At 43.8% G+C, this 19,641-nt stretch overlaps 1 protein-coding gene and 3 long non-coding RNA genes across 10 annotated transcripts in view; 2 read left to right on the top strand and 2 right to left on the bottom strand.

Annotated features, from left to right (window-relative positions):
* The window catches only part of ESRRG (estrogen related receptor gamma), a 405,552-nt gene extending 386,072 nt beyond the window's left edge, over positions 1 to 19,480 (bottom strand). The window contains exon 1 of one of the 4 annotated variants that reach the window (XM_083828186.1): positions 19,110 to 19,480. Coding sequence is in view for 1 of the 4 variants with exons in the window: in XM_083828164.1 (XP_083684290.1) it covers positions 19,110 to 19,111 (2 nt within the window). In the remaining 3 variants the exon portion in view is untranslated. Of the gene's footprint in view, positions 1 to 18,018; positions 18,120 to 19,109 lie in introns of those variants that run through there. The other 3 variants (XM_083828164.1, XM_083828174.1, XM_083828171.1) reach the window with 3 other exon arrangements.
* Positions 61 to 3,286, top strand: LOC310896190. Its single transcript, XR_014581271.1, has 2 exons — positions 61 to 238; positions 441 to 3,286. It is a non-coding gene; the product is annotated as an uncharacterized lncRNA (long non-coding RNA).
* On the bottom strand, positions 232 to 13,711 carry LOC310896189. The gene is made up of 3 exons (XR_014581270.1): positions 13,664 to 13,711; positions 11,644 to 11,725; positions 232 to 489 (listed from the first exon to the last, which is right to left on the bottom strand). It is a non-coding gene; the product is annotated as an uncharacterized lncRNA (long non-coding RNA).
* Positions 11,674 to 19,641, top strand: part of LOC310896188 — a 42,127-nt gene continuing 34,159 nt past the window's right edge. For 2 of the 4 annotated variants that reach the window (XR_014581267.1, XR_014581269.1), the window contains exons 1-2: positions 18,719 to 19,087; positions 19,187 to 19,295. This is a non-coding gene — a long non-coding RNA (uncharacterized lncRNA). Of the gene's footprint in view, positions 17,132 to 18,718; positions 19,088 to 19,186; positions 19,628 to 19,641 lie in introns of those variants that run through there. The other 2 variants (XR_014581268.1, XR_014581266.1) reach the window with 2 other exon arrangements.

The following is a 19,641-nucleotide window of genomic DNA, read 5'->3' as shown; positions in this document are numbered from 1 at the left end:
GCGGGCGGCCCCGGCGGGGGCGGCCCCGGCGGGCGGAGGGCGGCGGCGGGCGGGCGGCGGAGGCCCCGGCCCCGCGGCCCCGGCCCCGCTGACGGCTCCGGGCCTCCCTGCCGCCTTGGTAGCGCCGCTCCGCACTCGGCCTGACCCGGGACGTCACTCCGCCTGGCTGTTTTCTCAATGATAACTTGGCAGGAGAAGGGGGAAGCGGCCGGGTTTTTTGCTCGGGCTCGTTTACCGGGTACGTGCACGTTTCTCTGCATGCGGGGTTTTTTATTTTTTATTTTTTTTTTATTTTCGGCGAAACGATAGGGGAAAAAAAAAAAAAAAAAAAAAGCCGAGGCAGGAAATCCGGCGCGCGGCGGGGGCTGCCGGCCCGCGATGGTGGCGGGCGCGGGGGAGCAGGCATGCGTTCATCTTTTTGTCTTTCATTTTACCTTCAGGGTGACGATCAGCGCCAGGCCAGCCTCGCTGGGCACCGCCACGTCCCACCTGGAGAAATAAAGCACACACGCAAAAAAAAAAAAAAAAGGGGGGGGGGGGGGGGAAAAAAAAAAACACAACCACCGAAATGAGGGTGGCAGGGCTGCCACCCTCCACCAGCCCGGATGCGCTCCGACGGGACAGCACGCCCGGCGACACGCTGCCACGCACACGCTGCCAGCCCGCCATGCCCGTGCGGGGGGGAAATGGAATTAGGGCAAAAAATAAAACACCCCAAAGGCACTGCAGATGAGGCCCGGGCCCCCCAAATCAGCCCCGAGCCCCCGCGGTGTAGGCTGGCATGGCAGCTGGGTGGATGCGGGCTCCATTCGTGCAGCCTGTGGGTCAGGGCAGAAGGGGCCGTGGCATGGAGGTCGCTGGTGAAATGGTGTCAGGCTGAGCTGGGGGTGTGCAGCCCACCCTCACGCCTTGCTGCTGGGGTGCAGCTGTGTCCCAAAGCACCCTGTGCCACCACGCAGGGAGACAAGGCCTGCTGCCACGGGCACGGTCACCTGCGTGCCCAGGGCATTGTTATGAGCAGGGGCAGGGGCTGGCAACACGCTTGGATATCTTTCCTTGGGTTTTGGACTCTTACGAGGGAAATCCTGTAAGTATATGTGAATTCAGGGGCCTTTAGATGTGTGGATTTACTCCTGTGCAAAAGTATTTCCAGAGCTAGGCCTCACTCCTAGGTATCCATGGTGGCGCAGACTTGTGTTCCTTTTCAGCTAAAGCTAAGTTGTTACATACACACACTTTTAATATCCCAAACTACAGCTGCACGCTGACCACAGGGCGCTCAGGAAAGCCCAAAGTCAAGTTCCTCCATGCCATGCTGCATTTCTTGCCACCTATTTTGACAAGGACTCACAATATACACATAGCTAGCACGATGGAGTTCACAAAGGAACACACAACAGGGCTGAAACTAAATTATTTTTGCAGCTACATCTGTTCATCTTTAATATTAGCATCATCGCTTTCATTTTCCTCATTTAAATACAATAAAAGGGAAGATTGCCTTTGCTTAATATTGTTACTAATCAGGTTTTGCTCTTCCAGTTTTTTTAAGAGGATAAAGTCAGGGAGAATCTAGCATAAACGCATAAACCTTTTCTGTTGCCAGACTCAGTACTCTGGAGCAGCATGTTATTTTAAATGCTGAGATCGTCTATTTCCACTGGAAAAAGACTTTGCTTTGTAACTGGGGGGGGAAAAAAAAAAAAAAAGTCCTTCTCAGAATATTAGGGAGTCCAAGAACCATTTTAAGGAGAGCGAAATTGAAAGTACTTTTTATTTTTAACCCAAGCTGCTCGAGGTGCTTTCTGGCTTGGCTATAAAGACAAGTTTGTCTAATGTTTCTGTTTTGAAATTGTTTTGAGCAGCATTTAGACTAAATTTTTGTTTGTCTTAAGTATACTGTCTCAACAGAGCTCAGCAAAGCAGAGGGTACATTACCTGTACATTTTTGGTAGACTTGAAAAGCGCTGATTGTTGTCTATATTTTGCCATTCATTTTTAAATGAAGCTCTCCTGATTGATGTGGGGAATTTGTTTAAAAAGATGAAGGTTATGACAGAGCTACCCAAGATGCCATTTGCAGTTGTTCCATACCTCTCATAACAGTGAGATTTTACTTGTGATTTTTACACTTTTAAAAGGGAATTAGTTAATCAAATTAGTTAATCAAATTGCCATTTTTGGAATGCATTGAAAGGAATATTAAAGTGCATTAATTTCATTAAATGAAATGAGCAGATAGGCAACAAAACAAGTATTAGTCAAATAAGCAAGAACTCGCCTATGGAGCCAAATTCAGCCCTAGTGAAATCAACTGAGTTGTGCTTGTCTGCAGCATATTTAATTTGGCCTATGCAGTCGCACAGCTGACACTATTTGGTTGTCAAAGGTGTGTATATTAAAAATGTGTGAGCCATGCATCTCCTCCAATGTGATTAACCTCTGAAGTTAAATTCACCTGTTTTCCATTTAGTTCAGCTGCACAGTCCTATCGCATATGCAATTTTTGGTGTGTGTACACACCAGAGATGTAGAGAGGCGTTCCCACCCTGGCATCAGTACAGGGACGTGTGTAGTATCTGAAGTGAGGGCGTGATTAGGTGGATTTCAGCATAGGTTGTTCACAACCAGAAGGCTTTCTGCATGTATGCTCCAGTTAATAGGCTACACTGAAGAGTCTGCCACCATCTTTCATTACTGCTGTTACTCACGCCAGCGAGAGTAAAAGAAAGGTTGGTATGTCTATAATCACAAGTTCATTTGCTATGTAGATATATCTTAAGAGTCTCTCAGCCCAGCAAAATTGTGCTGGATTAAGGTAGAGTCTGAATGTAAAGCAGAACTGTGCCCAGGTGGCTCATTCATTCTGGAATGACAGAGCTGTTTCCTGGTTTCACTTAATCCACTTCTAAAGTGGATTAAGAGAATTCAAGAAAGTGAATTCTTATGCTGGCATAAAATTTGTCTACACATGGTTTTAGTCGAGAGTAATTATTGCAGTGTAGCTAGTAAGAGTTTTGGAATAATTTTGTGTGTAGACAAGTCCAAAGTTGCACACGTGAAAACAACACAATGTGTGTAGTTTTTCTATATAACATAAGGTTAATTTAGCTCAACATTTGACCTACTTCTTTCCTTGCGAGGCATATTTAATTCATTACAGGTTTTTCTTTCTTAACAGAAACCTCACAACGGCTGTGCACTTATGATCAAGTCAAGGACAGCAATTCCATGTGCACTTCAAAAAAAAAAAAAACCAACCCACACCACCACCAAAAAAAATAAACAATGCGTACTCTGAGTACATTCTCGGCTGTGTTGGAACAGACAGTCAGCTCTCTACTGGAGAAAATACCAGGTTCTTGATCGTAAGGTTTTTGAGTAGGTTGTTAACAAAAGGAAAACAAAACCCAAAGGTCTGCTATGTCCTCTTAAACAGCCATGATCTGCTTGTACTTTGACTACATGCCATTCAAAGCAGTAGTGTCTATGTGAAGCACCCTTTATAATGCAACAATACTAGTTCCTGCATGAGGAACCTCACAAACTTGCACAGGATGGCTTGCAGAACAATGGGGCTCTCAGGAGGCACCTTAGGAACAGGAAGCTAATTTCACAGTTTGTTTAGAGACCTGATTCAGGAAGAGCCTACCTCAGTCTCAGGCAGTTATTTGTTCTGAATGGGTACAGGAGGGCTCTGAATTAGGTGTATTGTGTCACTACTGGTGTACAGGAAAATTACCAAAACGATAATGAGAAAGGGAAATTTTTTTTTTGCACCTTCATGCCAAGCAGAAAGCTCTTCAAATGTCATTCTGTGCCACAGACCTTCCTTGGAAGATAGGTGACTCTTTGACTTGAATTAAGGCTCCTACATTTCAAACTCATTTTTTTGAGGAAAAAAGAAAATAGATGTGAAAGAAGTGATGTAAGCTCAGTAAAGTTCCAAAGAGAAGCATAAATATAAAAGCTAGGTGTTACAAATTTAAACACTGGCATAGAAAAAGTCAATAAAAGCTATGAAGATATGTGGAAAAAAATTACTTTGTGTGAAAGACTGTAAGGTGTGGGAAGGCAGAGGGCATCCATGGATCTTCCTATATATACATTGAGCAACCCTTCTACTCCATGTAACAGGCATTGATTCTGCAAATGTGATTCTTCTTAAGCTCAATTTGTGATTATGTGCATGGCTTTGCTGTACTGTGCTGGTCTTGGTTGAAGGATATGGGGAATGGATTTCACATACACCTCCCTCATGCTTAGCCTGCTTATTTAAGTATGAAGCTCACTGGTAAGAAAGAAACCATTGAACAAGCAAGGTAAAAATCAAGCTCTTTAATCCTGTTGTGTTGAGTAACGTCGAACATGGGCCTAGTCTTGATAGTAAAGCTGAAAGTAGGCTGAGATTGTAGGCCAGGAGAGCTTTGGACCATACGGGAACATGCCATATCTAAAATCACACTTGTGTCAACAACTGGATTAGATTATTTTACACTGCTGCCACTGAGAGCTCTCCGGAAACAGGAGCCACCTGCAGTGAGAGGGTGTCTCGTGTCTGCCCCACTCGTGCTAGTACAGGGGGATTGCTGATCCCTGTAGGGAAGGAAGAGGTCTTTAAAATGTAGAGGTCTCAGAGACAACGGCATAACAGATGCAAGAGGAAATATCAGCACACAGCCAGTGCCGTGAAAAGAAGGATCCTCTCTGGGAATTGGTTAGTAGTGCCAATGTTTAATATTTGTCATAACAACCACTGACTGTTTTGTTTTTTGTTCTAACAATGTGAATTATGCATTAAACATTAATACAAGCGAGTGTACTTTTCTTTTGATCTTCAAGCGTAATCATTTCTAATGAGAGTTTATACACGAGCACTGAAACAAATCCCTGAGTCATGTGAATTTACATTGGTTTTACTCTGTGGGAAAGATATCCCACATGGGTTACTCATGTCTGTAAAACATAACATACTTATAAATCAAGAAAAAAAAAAAAAAGCTTCCATTTGGCTGAACATAAGTATCAGTGTAGACATTTGGCTCACACGCTAGCAGTAACGCAACATTGAAAAGTATATTTATCAGAGATCAGGATCAGGGTGGGGCCCTCACCTAATGTTGGATCCAAGTCCTCGCAGAATAAGAAAGTTCACCTCCTGACTTTTGCAGCCTGACTTCTAGCAAGATTTGAGCCAAGTGTTGGAGAAACTTGAACCAACTGTATTAAGTAGTAAAGGAATCAGACTTTGTCTTGCTTGACATAGATGGAAGTTGCCAAAGTGCCATGAGCAAGTGCTGATACTCTATATATGTAGCAGACAAATTGTATTATGCTCACTGGCACCTTTCCTGATGCCCTTGACAGATGGGCTGTGGTACAGGGCTGGCCCAGTCTGAACCAATACTAGAACTGTATCTCATTTCTGCTCTTCTAGAAGTTAGTCACAAACACTGCATTTAGTGAAAATACAAACATTATGGATTGTGTAACTACTGGCACAGTTATTTAAAGTACAAATGGTGTTTGAGCCCTCTTCCCCTTTCACATACCATACATACAAGATGCTAAGCACAGGATAAAACAGCCTGCAGTGGGCCTGATTCCTTTGTAGACAGGGGCTGATTACAAGATTTCCAAAATGCCTCTTGCCTCTCCAAAATAGATCTTAAAGGCAGAGGATGCACAGGAGGAATGGCTGCCAAGAAGGTATTATGTTTAATGGCAGTTAGACTCTATCTATGATCCAGGTCATATCTCAGGAATTCTCAAAAGCCCATTAATGTGTTTTATTCTCAATGTATGAATGCTAAATGAGTCCTGGAAGCCAGAGATCCAGGATTACCCCACATAATTCAGTGTTGTCACAGCAGGCTGCAGTCATGCTCCCTGTTGCTCCTTTTCTTTGGCCTGAATAACCTTAAACGCTGATGGTGGAGCTTCAAAAGGAAGAGCGGAAGAAGCCTACACATAGAACAGTTTATAGACTGGAAGAAGAGGAAACATGAAACCCTTCATCCCTGAACTTGATTTCTTTAATTGCTATGTTTTATATAAAGACAGAGGGACTGATACTGTTGCAGTTAAGAAGAAAGCACCTGTGATGCTTCATTATGGAAACCCAACACTGTATGAACTAAGTTTTCCCTAAGACTGCAGGACTTCATGTAGAGGAGGCACCTGTTATGTTAAATCAGAAGATGAACACATCAATACTGGACCTTATATAATTTTGGTCTGAAGGACCTCAGCTCCATCTTGACCCTGCTAGTCACCCATTTACAGTCCCTAGCCTTCAAAGTTTGGCAAGTCTTCTGACTTTTCAGAGTGCATAAGTACATCCTCACGCACAACAAAAAGCTGTGCTTTCAAAGATGTGACAGATGTAGGTAAAAAATGGTATACAGAAGCGTGCAGGGAGGCCTTTGTCAGTCAACATGGTTCAGTGTTACAAAGCCTGTTGGACCACAGGTTCCTGGGTTGCCCTCACAGCCCTGGAATGCCGTCTGGAAGCATTCCCCTGTCATTTAGCTTATTTGGTGCATTAAAGATGCTCATTTCTAGTGCTGTAAGTGAAATGTGCTGATACCGAACCCATCCTTCGTTTTATACCTGCGGGCCCCTAGCAGGCAGCCAAGAGGCCGGTGGGAAGGAGAGGACACCAGTTTTAATTTGGTTGTTTGTGACAGAAAATGGTGAGAAAAATGAAAAAGATCATACTCTAAAGACTAGTATACTTATTTACATTTAACTACCTAACACCAGTCAGAACCTTAAATTCCATGACCATATATGAATACCATGTTATGGTAAAGTAATTAGCTGGTCAGAGCCACATACTACAAAGTAGGCATGCAACTGGTGAAAGCTGATGTAGCTCTAGTGAAATCAGTGGAGTCATACCAGTTTATACTAGCTAAGGACCTATTAATCAAGAAAATCTACAATATTTAATAAAATAAAAAATTTGAAAAAAAAAGTTGCATTGTTGCATTTTTTTTTCATGAAATATTGGCCAAGTGGTCATGTCATAAAGCAACAGCAATAAAATAAAAAGTAGTAAATATTTGCATGGTAGCCAAGACAGAAGCAGAACCAATGCGAAAATCTAGCAATGAAATCCTACACTTACATTATTACATAGTTCAGTGTTGGAGCCAGAGGGGTTGAAGGTAAACTCATTTTCTTGCCTCTGTCTTTTCAGTCAACATTTGGGCTACAACCTTCCCATCCCCGTTGTGAGTTAACCTCCTGGTAACACCTCCAGGGAGAGGGGCAGAAGTTACACAATGGCTGTTTTTCCAGGGGCGGATGTGTAAATGTGAAGGGAAACAATTGAATTTTAATGACAATTTTGAGGCTCTTGAAGGTAATTTCTGGGCAGGGCAGAAATTAGTGCCAGGAGCTGTGTGCTCTCTTCTCCTGCTGATGTAAGCAGGAATTATGAGTGCTCAAATTTTGCAGAAATAAGTCCAAAAACATTGTGCCCTTCTCTCATGCCACAAAAGGCAAGGTGAGAGAGCTGTTGTGCTCAAGCCCGACTCTCACCTCAGTGCCAATACAGAGAAATTTCTACAAAACTTTGGGTGAGTACTCCAGGTTGACACTACGAGATCCCTTTTCTCATTAGGTATTTATAGCATGGTAGCATTGTTCAGGGTAGGAAGTTAATTTTGTTAGGTGCTGTACAGAGCATTTAATCAGATGAAGTTCCGTCATCCAAAAGTCCTATGAAAAAGCTTGCTGAGGGAATGCAGCAAATAATGGGCTATCCTGGGGAGAAAGTGCAGCAGTGGTGGCAACAAAGACAACTACAGAGGGCTTTCCTCTGTACAGGGTAATGATAATTTTGCCAAGAAGATAAGATGTTTATTTCCATTCTAACTATGATGTTTGCATTGCATTACTGAAGCACTGTTCATTAATAGCTTACAAACAAAGTTTATAAAGCTTAAGAAACCTTGTCATATATAAGACAGTACGCACTGCTTAAACTATCTAAAATATGTTAAATCTATTAGTTTTTTGTTGTTTTGTTTTTTACATAAATTTAGTAAAGCAGGGATATATATATATATTTAGGTCTTACTTTTGTGTCTTAGAATATTCTGGAAGGAATAAAAAGGGTAGTCCTCAAATCTGCAGATATCTACCTGTAGATGATTAAATATAAAATAAAAGGTGCTTCAAAACAACACCAGTCTTTTGCTGGTAGTTAGTTGCAGAGTTTCAACCATTTCCACCAAACAAGGAGACCCGCTGCAGAGTACTGACCTTTCAGTCTTTAGCTAGACAATCACAGCCTTCAACAGGGCAGAATAGGGATCAGGCCTTCCCCATGTCACTTTTCTGCTCAGATTGCAGCTCCAGCCACAGTAAAAGGAGAAAGAAAGACAAGAATAAAGAGCAGACGTAGCCACCTGGCACTGCCTAATTGCAGAGAAAGGTTCAGGAAGGGCTGTGTGGCACTCAGGCAGGGGCTCTGCCTCCCTTGCAGATTTGCAAGCCTGGCTACAAGCCTTGGGATCAGCTTCTGCAAGGCAAAGCTTGGAGTAACTCACTTAGAGGAACTACCTCGCTCGCAAACACCTCTATATCGCCATTTGCCTTTCCCCTATGCTCTGCAGATGAGAGAGCTAACTAACTGCACCTCTTCTTTGGCTGAACACTTTCAGCCTGGTGTGAAGTCTGTTAGAGCCTGTGTACACCAGCACAACACAAAGCGTGCATAAAATATCATTACTGGACATGATCCTGAAGCTCGCTTGGTCTGAAACCTGTCCTCACTTTATTTACAGGAGGACTGAAGAAACCTCGGGGAGCCTGATATTAGCAACTCTGATATCAAACCGCTTTTTCTAAATTACTTTATGTAAGCTACAGGGAGTTTTGTTCTGTCCTTTATTTTCTCTATTCACTCTTCTCAATAAGGATAATTTTATGTACTTTTTTTTTTCCTTTTTTTCACTGCACTATCGTACACTATAGTACAACTCATTAGAGCAGCTTTACTAGTTAGGAGACTTCACTGTAATGTTTTGCTGCCATACTTCTAAGAAACAGAGCCACTAGCTCATGAACATCTGATCTAAGTCTTTCTGAAGCCATCCTGAGAACTTCACTGATCCCAGTACCAAGCCCCTGCATCCATTATGCTCACTATCAGTAAAAGAAATGTTACTGAAGCAGCAGGCTGCTCAGGAGGCCGGAGAGCAAAGGGAGGGGGAAGCAGCTTCCATGCCTGCTGTTTTGTTGTGACAAAGCCAGATGCACAAAAGGATACAGAATTTTGCCCAAAACATTTTTTTTGCCTCTTTTGTAACAATAAAGTCTCTTTTTAAGAGATTGGTATTTACCATAGTATTGATTTCCAGTTGTTAGACAACTGTTGCGCTATGTTCCTACCTATGCATTCCTAAGTTACTAAGTGTACCACCCAGGTTTAGCATCCAGAAGCAGATTCCTTCTATTCCACAAGTACATATTGTTTCTTGAGGCAACTCTTTACATGCAAGCCCAACAAAAGTGACCCTTCACTATTTTCCATTTTATCTCAATTTTTCCTCTCTCATCTGTACACTGCTGCAGAGGACGTACAACATCAGATGCTGGTTTTGCTCCCTGCAGCCTCAGTGCAACAAATTTCTATCTAAGAGCAATTCCATCTGATTTCAGGTGTTTCTGCCTGAAAATACATGAGTTAGTCTTCAAGGAATTATTTTGGTACTGGAAAGACAAACAGCTCTTCTCACCCTCACGCAGGTACAAGCTTTATAGAGATTTAAGAAAGAAACATTACCACTAGGTGAAAGAGTGTCACAAAACTGTTGAGGAAAAAGTTGGAACCAGGCTTTGGTAGTTTGTGAAGGCCACATCACGTGTGTACCAGGTGTATGCAACCTGCTTTGCAGTCCTAAGTCAATCACCCACATATTTTGGGGATCTTGGGCTTTAGGGAGTCTCGTCTCCTTCTGTCTCTTAGTTCCCACATATGAAAATATAGATGAAATTTACTCTTTAAATGTCATTAGCATAATCACTCACAGGTTCTCCATGTCTGTTTTTTCTAAATGTTTTAAATTACGATGTCAAAATAAAACATTTGTAAAAATTAGACATGGTTGCAGGAGTTTTAGGCTGCAGAACACAAACCTCAGTGATTTCAATGGATGCAGTGCCAAGCTTTCAGATCAAATGAAACTTCACTGTAAATCTCAGGATGTTAGCATGCCAGTGATAAACAATTTGGTCTGTATCTTCTATCAGTTCAGGAAGGATCTGTGCCAGTCCCACCACAGTCCCTCAACTGTCTCTTTTCCCCTACTCTGAGTATTTATTCTATAAATATTCTTTGCTACAAAAAAGTCAAAAGACAACATTTAAATATTTTGTGTATTGCATGTTCCTCCTCTAAAAGAATTGATGACAATTTATTTGCTAGGTAATGGATGAATGAACTGAGAAACAATTCAGTCGGCAACTGACAGTGGTCATTGTCACTTATATGGGCCTATGACTGGTAATCCTTCCTTATAGAAACCAAGTTGTTCTTGAGGAAGCTGGGATGCTGGGATTTCAATAATTTCTTCATTCTACCAAGACAGACAAATTAGGACCTATAGAGTTCCTCTTCTATGTGACACTTCCTTTAAAGCAAGATTTTCTCGAGTAATTTTTTCCCTAGCTGTGAAACATATATATATATATATCACTTATTCCTTTAGATAGATATTATTACAGACTAGAAATGAGAAAAAAAAAAAGGTAGTAATTTGTCCTCCGCTGAGTTTGTATCATCCAAGTTAGAAGTATAAACTCCATTTGTTTCTATTTTTCCTGGAATATACTGACACCACCTACCCCAGAAGTAGCAGTGTATGTACATGTGCAGCTGCAAAATCTTTCAATTTCCATGTGTCAGTGGAAACTATAACTGGATTACACTATTTTTGCTTTATGTAAAAGATTTTATCTTCTTACTAATATTTAACACTTTCTACTAATTCAAAAACATCACATGCAGAGCTCCAGGTATCTTATGAACACTGAGGAGTCACCATGTTGTAGCCTACCAAAATACCTACCTCTTTAAACATTTTTCAAACGGACAAGATGAATAAGGGTGTGATGGGAAGAAAATTCTTCAGAGAAAATCCAGGCTCAAAACAGAAACAAGATTTCTTAATTTATAATTCAGGGGTCTGCACTATTCTCATTCCTTGTTTAAAGACCTACATTTTTTATTTTAAATTTCAGGCAAACTTTAGATGCCGTACTCTTTTCTCCTGAGTTTAAAAATACAAATGAAAAAAAAAAGTAAAAATGTTAAATAATGATATAATTTGTTCAGAAAGTGTAGACTGACAAGTATATGCAAAGAATCACTGAGTTCATTTTTTTTTCCATCTACTCTAATATTTTCCTAACTGAAAGAAAATGTGTAAGTTCCTCATCCATTTTACTAGTCATCATTAATGGGAGTTAAACTTTATGCCATTTCACTGGCAACTTCCCCAGCCAGGCAGCAATGTAGTAAGTTGTATCTGATACAAATTAAAAATTAAAAAAATAATAATAAAAATAACTGTTATCTTATATTTGTATGAAATCTTAAAACAGTTAAACAACAAATATCCCACTTACAGACATGACAACTATTTCCATGGCAGTGAGGAGGAAGGAGATTGAGAGAGGAAGGCAAGCTTCTTACTACAAGGTACAAAATCTAAAAATAGGAAATACAAGTACATGAAAAATTAAGGCCCCTGTAATCATACATTTCAATGGAGAGATGGTGTTACTGTTATGTATTTCTGCACAAGAAAACCAAAACCCTGCCTAGGAATTCTGAGCATTTCCAGAATCCAAATAGTAAGAGGAAGCTATTCAAAGTCACAAGTTTTCATATTAACTGCAACGGAAACAGAAATAAACCTTTAAACTTAATCAGTTACTTAAAATGAATTTATAAAGAGTTATCTTCTCTCCTCTCTGTGCTTAAAACTAGATCCATTTGTACATTACTGATGTACGTGCTGAAAAAATGTGCACAGGCAATAATGTGCTAATCTTGCCTGAGTATTTTGAGGGAGGGAGTTTGTGTGCATTATGGCATTGCTGCATCTTAAGGTTGTGAATCACTAAAAAAATACAGAGAAACACTTTTTGTAGTTTGAATAAGACTTTTTTTGACAAAATCTAAATACAGGGAACTCATTTCTAAGTTTGCTATTATTATTCTAATAAAAGTCAGACAAATTTTGAAACATTAAATACTTAGATGGAAACATCATTATCACCAGCATTTGTTGCAAACATATTTACTGCATTCAGTTGACATCCTAAGTATACCCTTATACTCGCATAATGCAAAGAGCTCCAGCTCTCCCCATACATGACATAACAGTAAAAAGAAAAATCTAAGTTGATATTTATTCATCTATTGAATCTCAGCCAATATCTACCACTATTCACCATGGCTAGTGGTAATTTTACACATGTAGGAAGTGCAGAAGGCCTTTGCAATACCTGAAAGCTTGAGATTTGCATTATTCTGAAGCCTTTTTTTAGTTCTATTGAGTATATAATGATAGAGTAAAACATGGGCATTTAAAAACAAAGAAACAAACAAAAAAATCTTTAATTTAGTAAAGACTGAGATAAACTAATAAAAGAAAAGAAATACAATATTAAAGTTGTAACCCTCCATTCTCAAAATGATTCTTATAATTAAATGCTCTCCCTTCCTTTCTGTCAAGATCTAATTTTCTGCAGGGATGTCAAGGAGACCGCTGCTATACATTTTCCTAAAGTTAGCATGACATCATCTACTAAGTGCCTATGACATGCTATTTACCTTTCTTGTCAACTTAGAGCTTTTCCATTTAAGAATTGTTTAAATGAATCTTTATGCATTCACACCTATACCTAGAGGTATCTGTTTTAAAACAGTGTTCATTTTATATTTCCTCCTGTTTTATGCCATATGCCTCTTCACTGATGCTCTTCAGATATAATATATAATAACAAGTGCAAGTGAAATAAAAAGGGAAGCAATTTAATTTTCATTATTTGCCTCAAGTATTTATTGACAGGCAAAGGTGATAAAAATTCCAAGGTAAAAGGTCTGGCTTGACATCTCATTTAAACAACTTAGTAGTGTAGTGAACAACTAAGTAGCTTTGTCCCCTGCTCCAAAACACAAGACAACAAAATCCTAAAACATCCTTACGTATTTGCCTTCTGAAATACAGCACAATATTTGGGAACCTATACTTGATGGAAGAGATTCCAAGAGAAGCAGCAGAGAGTTGTTGGTTTTAATATATATAAATTCCTTATCTATTAAAAGAAAATCTATGTACATCAGTAAAAAGTATTAAAAAGGGGAAGATTAATCAATATGTGAATAAGTGTAACCACCCTTTCTTCAGTGGGTATTTCTGAGACAGAAATTCATTTTTCTCATGCTGCAGAACCCCTCTATTCAAACAACAGCCTGGGAACAGCGATGGCCCTTTAATCGTCTTCATTACCGAAAGGCAGAAGCAACTGCTATTGATTAAACACAGCATTCTGTAAGATCCATTTCTTCCAATTAAATTTGTATTCTCTTTCTTGGATGTCTAGTTTTATTTAGTTCTGAACAAAATTACAGACGTACCTTTGTTAACTCATGTGGTGATAATTCATTTCCAGAAACTGTTCCTCTCGGTAACGCTAGCTATTACTGATTATAGTATTGCTCAAGGCAGATTCCTTGTTGTAAATGGCATTGAACATTTTACCTGGATATTGCAACAACACATTATGAGCATTGGGATATAAACAGAATAGTGAGTAATGTGGCCAGCCTCTGGATTTAAGCAATAAACTAGTCGACTTGTGTGTGAAGACACACTCAGCTAGAAAATTGAGCTATCATCAAAGCATCTGATACAATGCCTGCATCTTTTTCTACTTTGCTAGTGACTGATCATTACATTCAACTGTGAACCACGGCCTGAAATAATAAAGGTCAGAGTTTTCAAGGACAGTTTCTGGTTTCGAGTTTCCAGCTTGAAATACCTATAGCTGGATTTTCCAGGTGTGAGGTTCCAAGACTTTTTACTGGAACTATATCCCCTCAGCATGAGGAAAAAGCAAAGCCAGAACAGGCCTCACACCACCTCACATCAAAAGCTATTTCATTAAAGAATTGATCCTAGGGTTTAACATGTGTCAGAAGGATGGTATGATCTCTACTAGCGTATGTACATTAAAAAATCCAGATCTAAAATATTTATTTAGTCTACCTCAAACTTTTCTCACCTCATTTCTCAACATGTTTTGTCTGCTATTCTGAAAAGAAAATATGCAAATTTTGGAAATTTGGCTCACTGTGATAAACAATCTTGGCCTTTTTTATTTAATACAGAAGTACTGTGAAAATATTCTCTTTAAAAAAAATACAGGATCTCTACATTTATAAAAATAATGAATTTGCATTATGCTGGTATAAACATTTGTGGGCGTCTCTTGATTTAAAAAAAAAAAAAAAAAGAGAGAGAGAATTACATTAAATCGTCTTTCAGTGAATTCCAGAGTGTTATGGTCATCCATTATGTCACTGGTTACAAAAATGGGAGCGTGGCAGCGCTGTTAGAGAAGTCTGCCAGAGTTCAGGACTCAAACCTGGCTTTGTCAGCAACCTGTTGTGACCTGGTCCAGCGCACCATATGAGAACTTCATTTCTCATCAGCTTTCCTAATACCAAATGCACGTCACTGATGTGTTTTGCTACTTTCACATAATGGGGGTGGGGGATAATTCATATCTGCAAAGTTATGGGTGATTTCTTACTGAAAGGAAAAATAAGTTTTTACTTCTCTAGCATTTAATTGTGTTTGTAAAGGTAGGACAAGGCTACACCATATACTGTATTGAACGAGTAGGTTTTCCTTTTATTACCGGCACCAAGAAGTACTATATGATCTCCCACTAACAATGCTGAGATTGTCCTTTAAGCTGCTGCGCTGCTCCGTCAGGATATTTCGTCTGCTCTGAAGGTAAGCACCAACTTGTTCAACTTGTGACAGCATTTTGCCACAGTCCTGTCAAGCAACCAGGAAGCACGCCGAAAAGAGAGCGATTAGGCCAAACGCCTCCTGGCTTTGTGCAACTCAGACAAACGAGCGCGCGTCCCGTAAAACCCGACGTTCAGAAATCCTCCGTCGCCGTGACCTCCCGCCCCGTCTCACCGCGGTCTGTTCCCTGACCGTCTCTGCCCCTGTGCACCAGAAAGGTCCGCACGTCCGGGTGCCGGCCGCAGGGCCGGCGGTTCCCCGCGGCGCCGAGGGGTCCGGCGGCTGCGTGGGGCGGCGCCGCACCCCATGGAGCCCCCGCGGCTCCCCCGGCACCGGCATCGCCGCCGGCTCCCGGCGCCACGAACCTGTCCCGCGGCCGGGTGACACAAAGCGACATCGCTCGGGGACGTAGCCCCCGGAGGGGAGCCCTGCCTGCTGTCGCTGCCCCGGCAAATTTAATTCCGGGGATTTCTGCAACTTTTCCGCCGCACCTCCAGCCCGCCCTCTGGAAACTTCGGGCAAAGCCGAGGAGCGAGAGGACAAAGGGCCAAAGAACAAAGAGTCCAGCCGGGAGGGGAGAGCAGGGCTCGGGCTGACCCCAGAGCGGAACCTCTTCCCCTAAAAAGCAGGCGTACCGCTCCGCCGACCCCCGGACAGCAGCACGGCCCCGGCGGCGGCTCTGGGGGCTCTGAGGGACCCCAGGAAGGCGACGAGGGGGAGGACAAGGCAAGGTGCCCTTAGCGCCCCGCCGCAGAGCTCCTGGTGGCCTCAAAGCAACCTAAAACTCTCGCTGAAGTGTCGCTAAGCACGGTTTGGTGGATGCCCCTCTCTCTCCCCGGCCCCGAGCGTGATTCCTGCTGTAAAATTCCCTCCCTGGCTTTAGCACTCGAACACCCTGGAGAAGCGGCAGGTGCCCCTGGTCACCTGTTGCTGCGAGGTTCCTGTCCTCTGACCAGGGTGTGCTATTATTTTATTGTATTGTATTTTATTTTTATTTTTCATACGGCGCTTGCTGCAAATGCCCCATTGCTCTCCGAAAGCGATTTATCCCTGGACGACGGGGATTTTGCTCCCGAGCGCAGCAAAAGGCGCGGGCGGAGGCAGAGGCTGCTCGGGGAGGCTGCGGCGCTCGGCTCGCTGGGCTGCCGGGGCAACAGCAGCGGCCAGCCTGCAGCTGCCCCGCGCACGGGCACGGGGAATTGCCAGGATTTTCTCGGACAGGCATTTCCAAAGAAAAGAGGTAATTGACGTGGTTCTTCTTTTGAGTAATAACCAAAGGGAATCTGAGCTCCACCTGAGAAACTTTGAGTCTTTTTTTTTTTCCATTCTTTCTTTTTCACTTAAACTAAAAGTGAGCTAACAGGGCTTCATTTCCCTGAAGGTGAAATTTATCTAGTTCTTAATTAGGAGCGCAAAAGAACCAGCGAGCACGGTACGAAACACCCACGGACGTGGACATTGGCGTGGAGCGGTCCCGAGCGTAAAAACCAGGGGGGCGCTCCCTGAACCAGCCCCCGACCCTCACCTCTCGACCCGAGCAGCCTTCCTCGCCGCCAGAGAGGTGGGAGAAAGGGGGCGGCTGTGGGGAACGAGACAAAGTTGAGACCCCGAGGGTCGCCACCGAGGAGCACTGGGTGCAGCTGTAACACGCGTTCGCGTGAAATGCTGCTCTGGGAACGGGCGTAAAACTTCGCCCCAGTCTCTGCCCTCGGTTAACTAAAGCCAATTACTTGCTTTCATATAAAAGGTTTCGCGTATGGTTACATGTGAGGAAATACGAGAAGCTGATGAGTCTGTCTTTGTTATGATTTAATCAAATAAATTAAAGGAGAAGGGCTAGGATACACCCAATTTTGGACTTCAAAAAAAAAAAAAAAAGAGGGAGAGAGAGAGAAAAAAAGGAATTAGTTTTCAGGGACGCTCTCTGTCCAAACATTTTTCTGCTGTAAAGAGCAACGTCAGGCTCGCTGAGTCCACTCAGCTCATTGCTGCTGGTTGTTTGGACTTTCTCTTTTCCTCTTAATGGAGCACCTTTCATAAGCGATTGGAATTTCGGGGGGGAAAGGGTGAGTAGGTGCCAAAACAAGTTGGGGGTGGGGCAGAATTTTGCGTTTCAAGCAATTTAGCAGGCAGCAATTCTGCTTACAGCAGAAAGGTAGGTGGATACTTGAAAACATCCTCCACCGGGGTGTCCTACTTTAGCAATTCTAATTAAAACAGGGTTTACAAGATGCAAAGAAAGAGCAAGCTTCTTGCCTTATTTTCAGTGGGCGTGGGGGATACCGTCAGGCACAAAGTGCTTCTAGCTTGTTCTAACGTGCACCTTTGTTTAAAAAGAAAAAAAAAATCAAGCTTGTCCTCTGATTTCAACTAATGTATTTTTAACTGGATTTCTTTCCTCTGCTTTGTGTGATCTGATACCTACCGTGTAGCCCTGGCCCACTTTCAGCCCTGCGGGTGCCCTGTATTATGTGTGTGTCTGAAAGAAAAGGGAAGTCTTCCATCCAACCCTCTTGTGCCCTATACCTGTGCTTGGGAATTGAATTGTGGCCAACCCTGGGGTCAGCAGAGCACGGCTCCTATCCCTCTCCTCGCTGCCTGAACCAAGAGGAGCCGGGACTTTGTGAGCCTAGCGTGGCTGTGACCACCCGGCACCTTGAATCAATAACGCGGCCGGTTTCCTGACGCTTCTTTTCCGCGGCTCCTTATTGAAAGGGAGGCTTTACTGCCACCTATAAATAGCCCCGGATCCGAGTCACTTTTTCTCCGTAAAGCAGCCAAGTTGCAGCCGAAGGAGCGGCAGTTGTGGGGCGTTTCGCTGGTGCCGGCCCGAAACGCGACGGCTGCAGCCCCGGGGGGGAGGGCTCCGGGGACCCGCACCCAGCGCCGCGCCGGCTGCCTCTGAACTTTGTTCCCAGGCACGGCAGGGAGAGGAGCGAATACCGATACTCACCCTGCTCTTTGGATTTCCAGGTGCAACTCCGGCTCTCCCTCTTCTTTGTGTATAAACGAGCAAAGGTTACAGCCCGGGCACACGCCGTGATGCTGCCCCGGGTAACCCCGGCCCTGTGAATTTAACGCTGCGCTAACCCGCTCCGAGCTGGGGGCCGGCTCAGCACCGCGCCTCTCCGCGCTGCCAGCGGCTCGCTCCGCACCCCGAGCCCCGTACCCGGCTTCCGAGGGGTCTCCGAGCCCGGTACAGGCCGTGTCCCCCCCCTCTCGCCCCCCTTCGAGCCCGCTGTGCGGTTTCTAAAAGGCGCACGCTGCTGTGGGGCTCGCCTGCGCCCGCTGTGCCACGCGTGGGGAAAGGGCAGGGAAGGAAGGAGCGGGGCTACGGCGAGCCCACGGGAGCCGAGAGCCCACGCGTGGGGAAAGGAGCGGGGCCACGGCGAGCCCAGCCCGCTGCTCGCTGCCGCCTGCCCCTGCCCGTGGGGCGCGGGGGCTCTCCACTGCCCGCACGCCAGGCGCCGAGCCCCCGTCCCCGCGTCCTTCTCGCTCGCTTTTCCTTTTTTTCTTTTTTTTTCTTTCTCTCTTTTTTTTTTTTTTCCTATTTTTCCCCCCTTTTAATTCCCCCAAGTGGGTCCTGCTGAATACAGCTCGTTAGCCGCGCTGCTACCGGGGTAATTGTCTGGGGGGCTGAGTGCTCCCGGAAAAGAAAAGCGGAGGAAGAGGGAGGGATGTAACCTCCGTTATCTTTCTGGTACTAATTCCCAGCCGGCTCGGGCTCAGGGGACAAGGCGATCGCTTAACAAACCCTCCTCCTCCTCTCCCTCCACCACTCCTTCCTTCCTTCCTCTGCTCCGGCACATTTTCTCCCCCGCGCTCGCCCCCACGCTTCATTCCTCCTCGTGGGGAGGAATAAGCCGTGCGAGCTCAAACTAAAAGGAAAAGAAAAAAAAAAAAGAAAAAAAAAAAAGGCGGGTGGGAGAGAGACTGGACGGGAATAAAAAAATAAGAAAGGGGAGGGAGGAAGAAAAGGACAGAAAGTGTCTGTGCCTGATCGCTGACCATCTGTGCAAAAGGTGATCGTTGTTAGGTACTCACATGGCTGGTGGCAGAGCGGCTCTTAGCAATTAATAAGTCTCTCAGCTTGAGATCTTCTTTCCCCTTTTTGATTGTAGCGCTCTCTGTGTGTCTCTCTCTCACTGGCGCACACACCAAACCGCTTGGATGCTTCACGACCGGCCACTTTGCGAGGGGAACAACACGGGAGGGTTTGTATTACTCCAGGTTCATGTGTGTAGCCTATAAATAGCGAACTTTTTGATGGAATCAGCTAACAAATGAGAGGAGAAGGCGTAATTTTGCGCAGGGAGCCCCCCTTTCTCTTTGCAAGATTAAAACCCCCCAGGCAGCAGACAGAGCTAAAGTTGTGGGTGTGTAGGAAGGAATTTGACTTCACCGTGATTGTGCGCGAGGTTCTGGTTTGTTTGTTTATTTTGGGGGCTTGCTTTGGTTTTTCCCCCTACAACCCATATGTTACACGCTCCCTCCCTGCCTTCCCAACAGGGGCAGGAGCTGACCCGGATTAGCACCGACTTTAACTCCAGGTTGGAAACACGGTGCGTTTGCGGCT

This window comes from Anser anser (genome assembly GCF_964211835.1).
Source record: "Anser anser genome assembly, chromosome: 3".
In the NCBI taxonomy this organism is placed as follows: domain Eukaryota; kingdom Metazoa; phylum Chordata; class Aves; order Anseriformes; family Anatidae; genus Anser; species Anser anser.
Note: the sequence above shows the minus strand (reverse complement) of the source record. Positions and strands in the feature narration are given on the sequence as shown.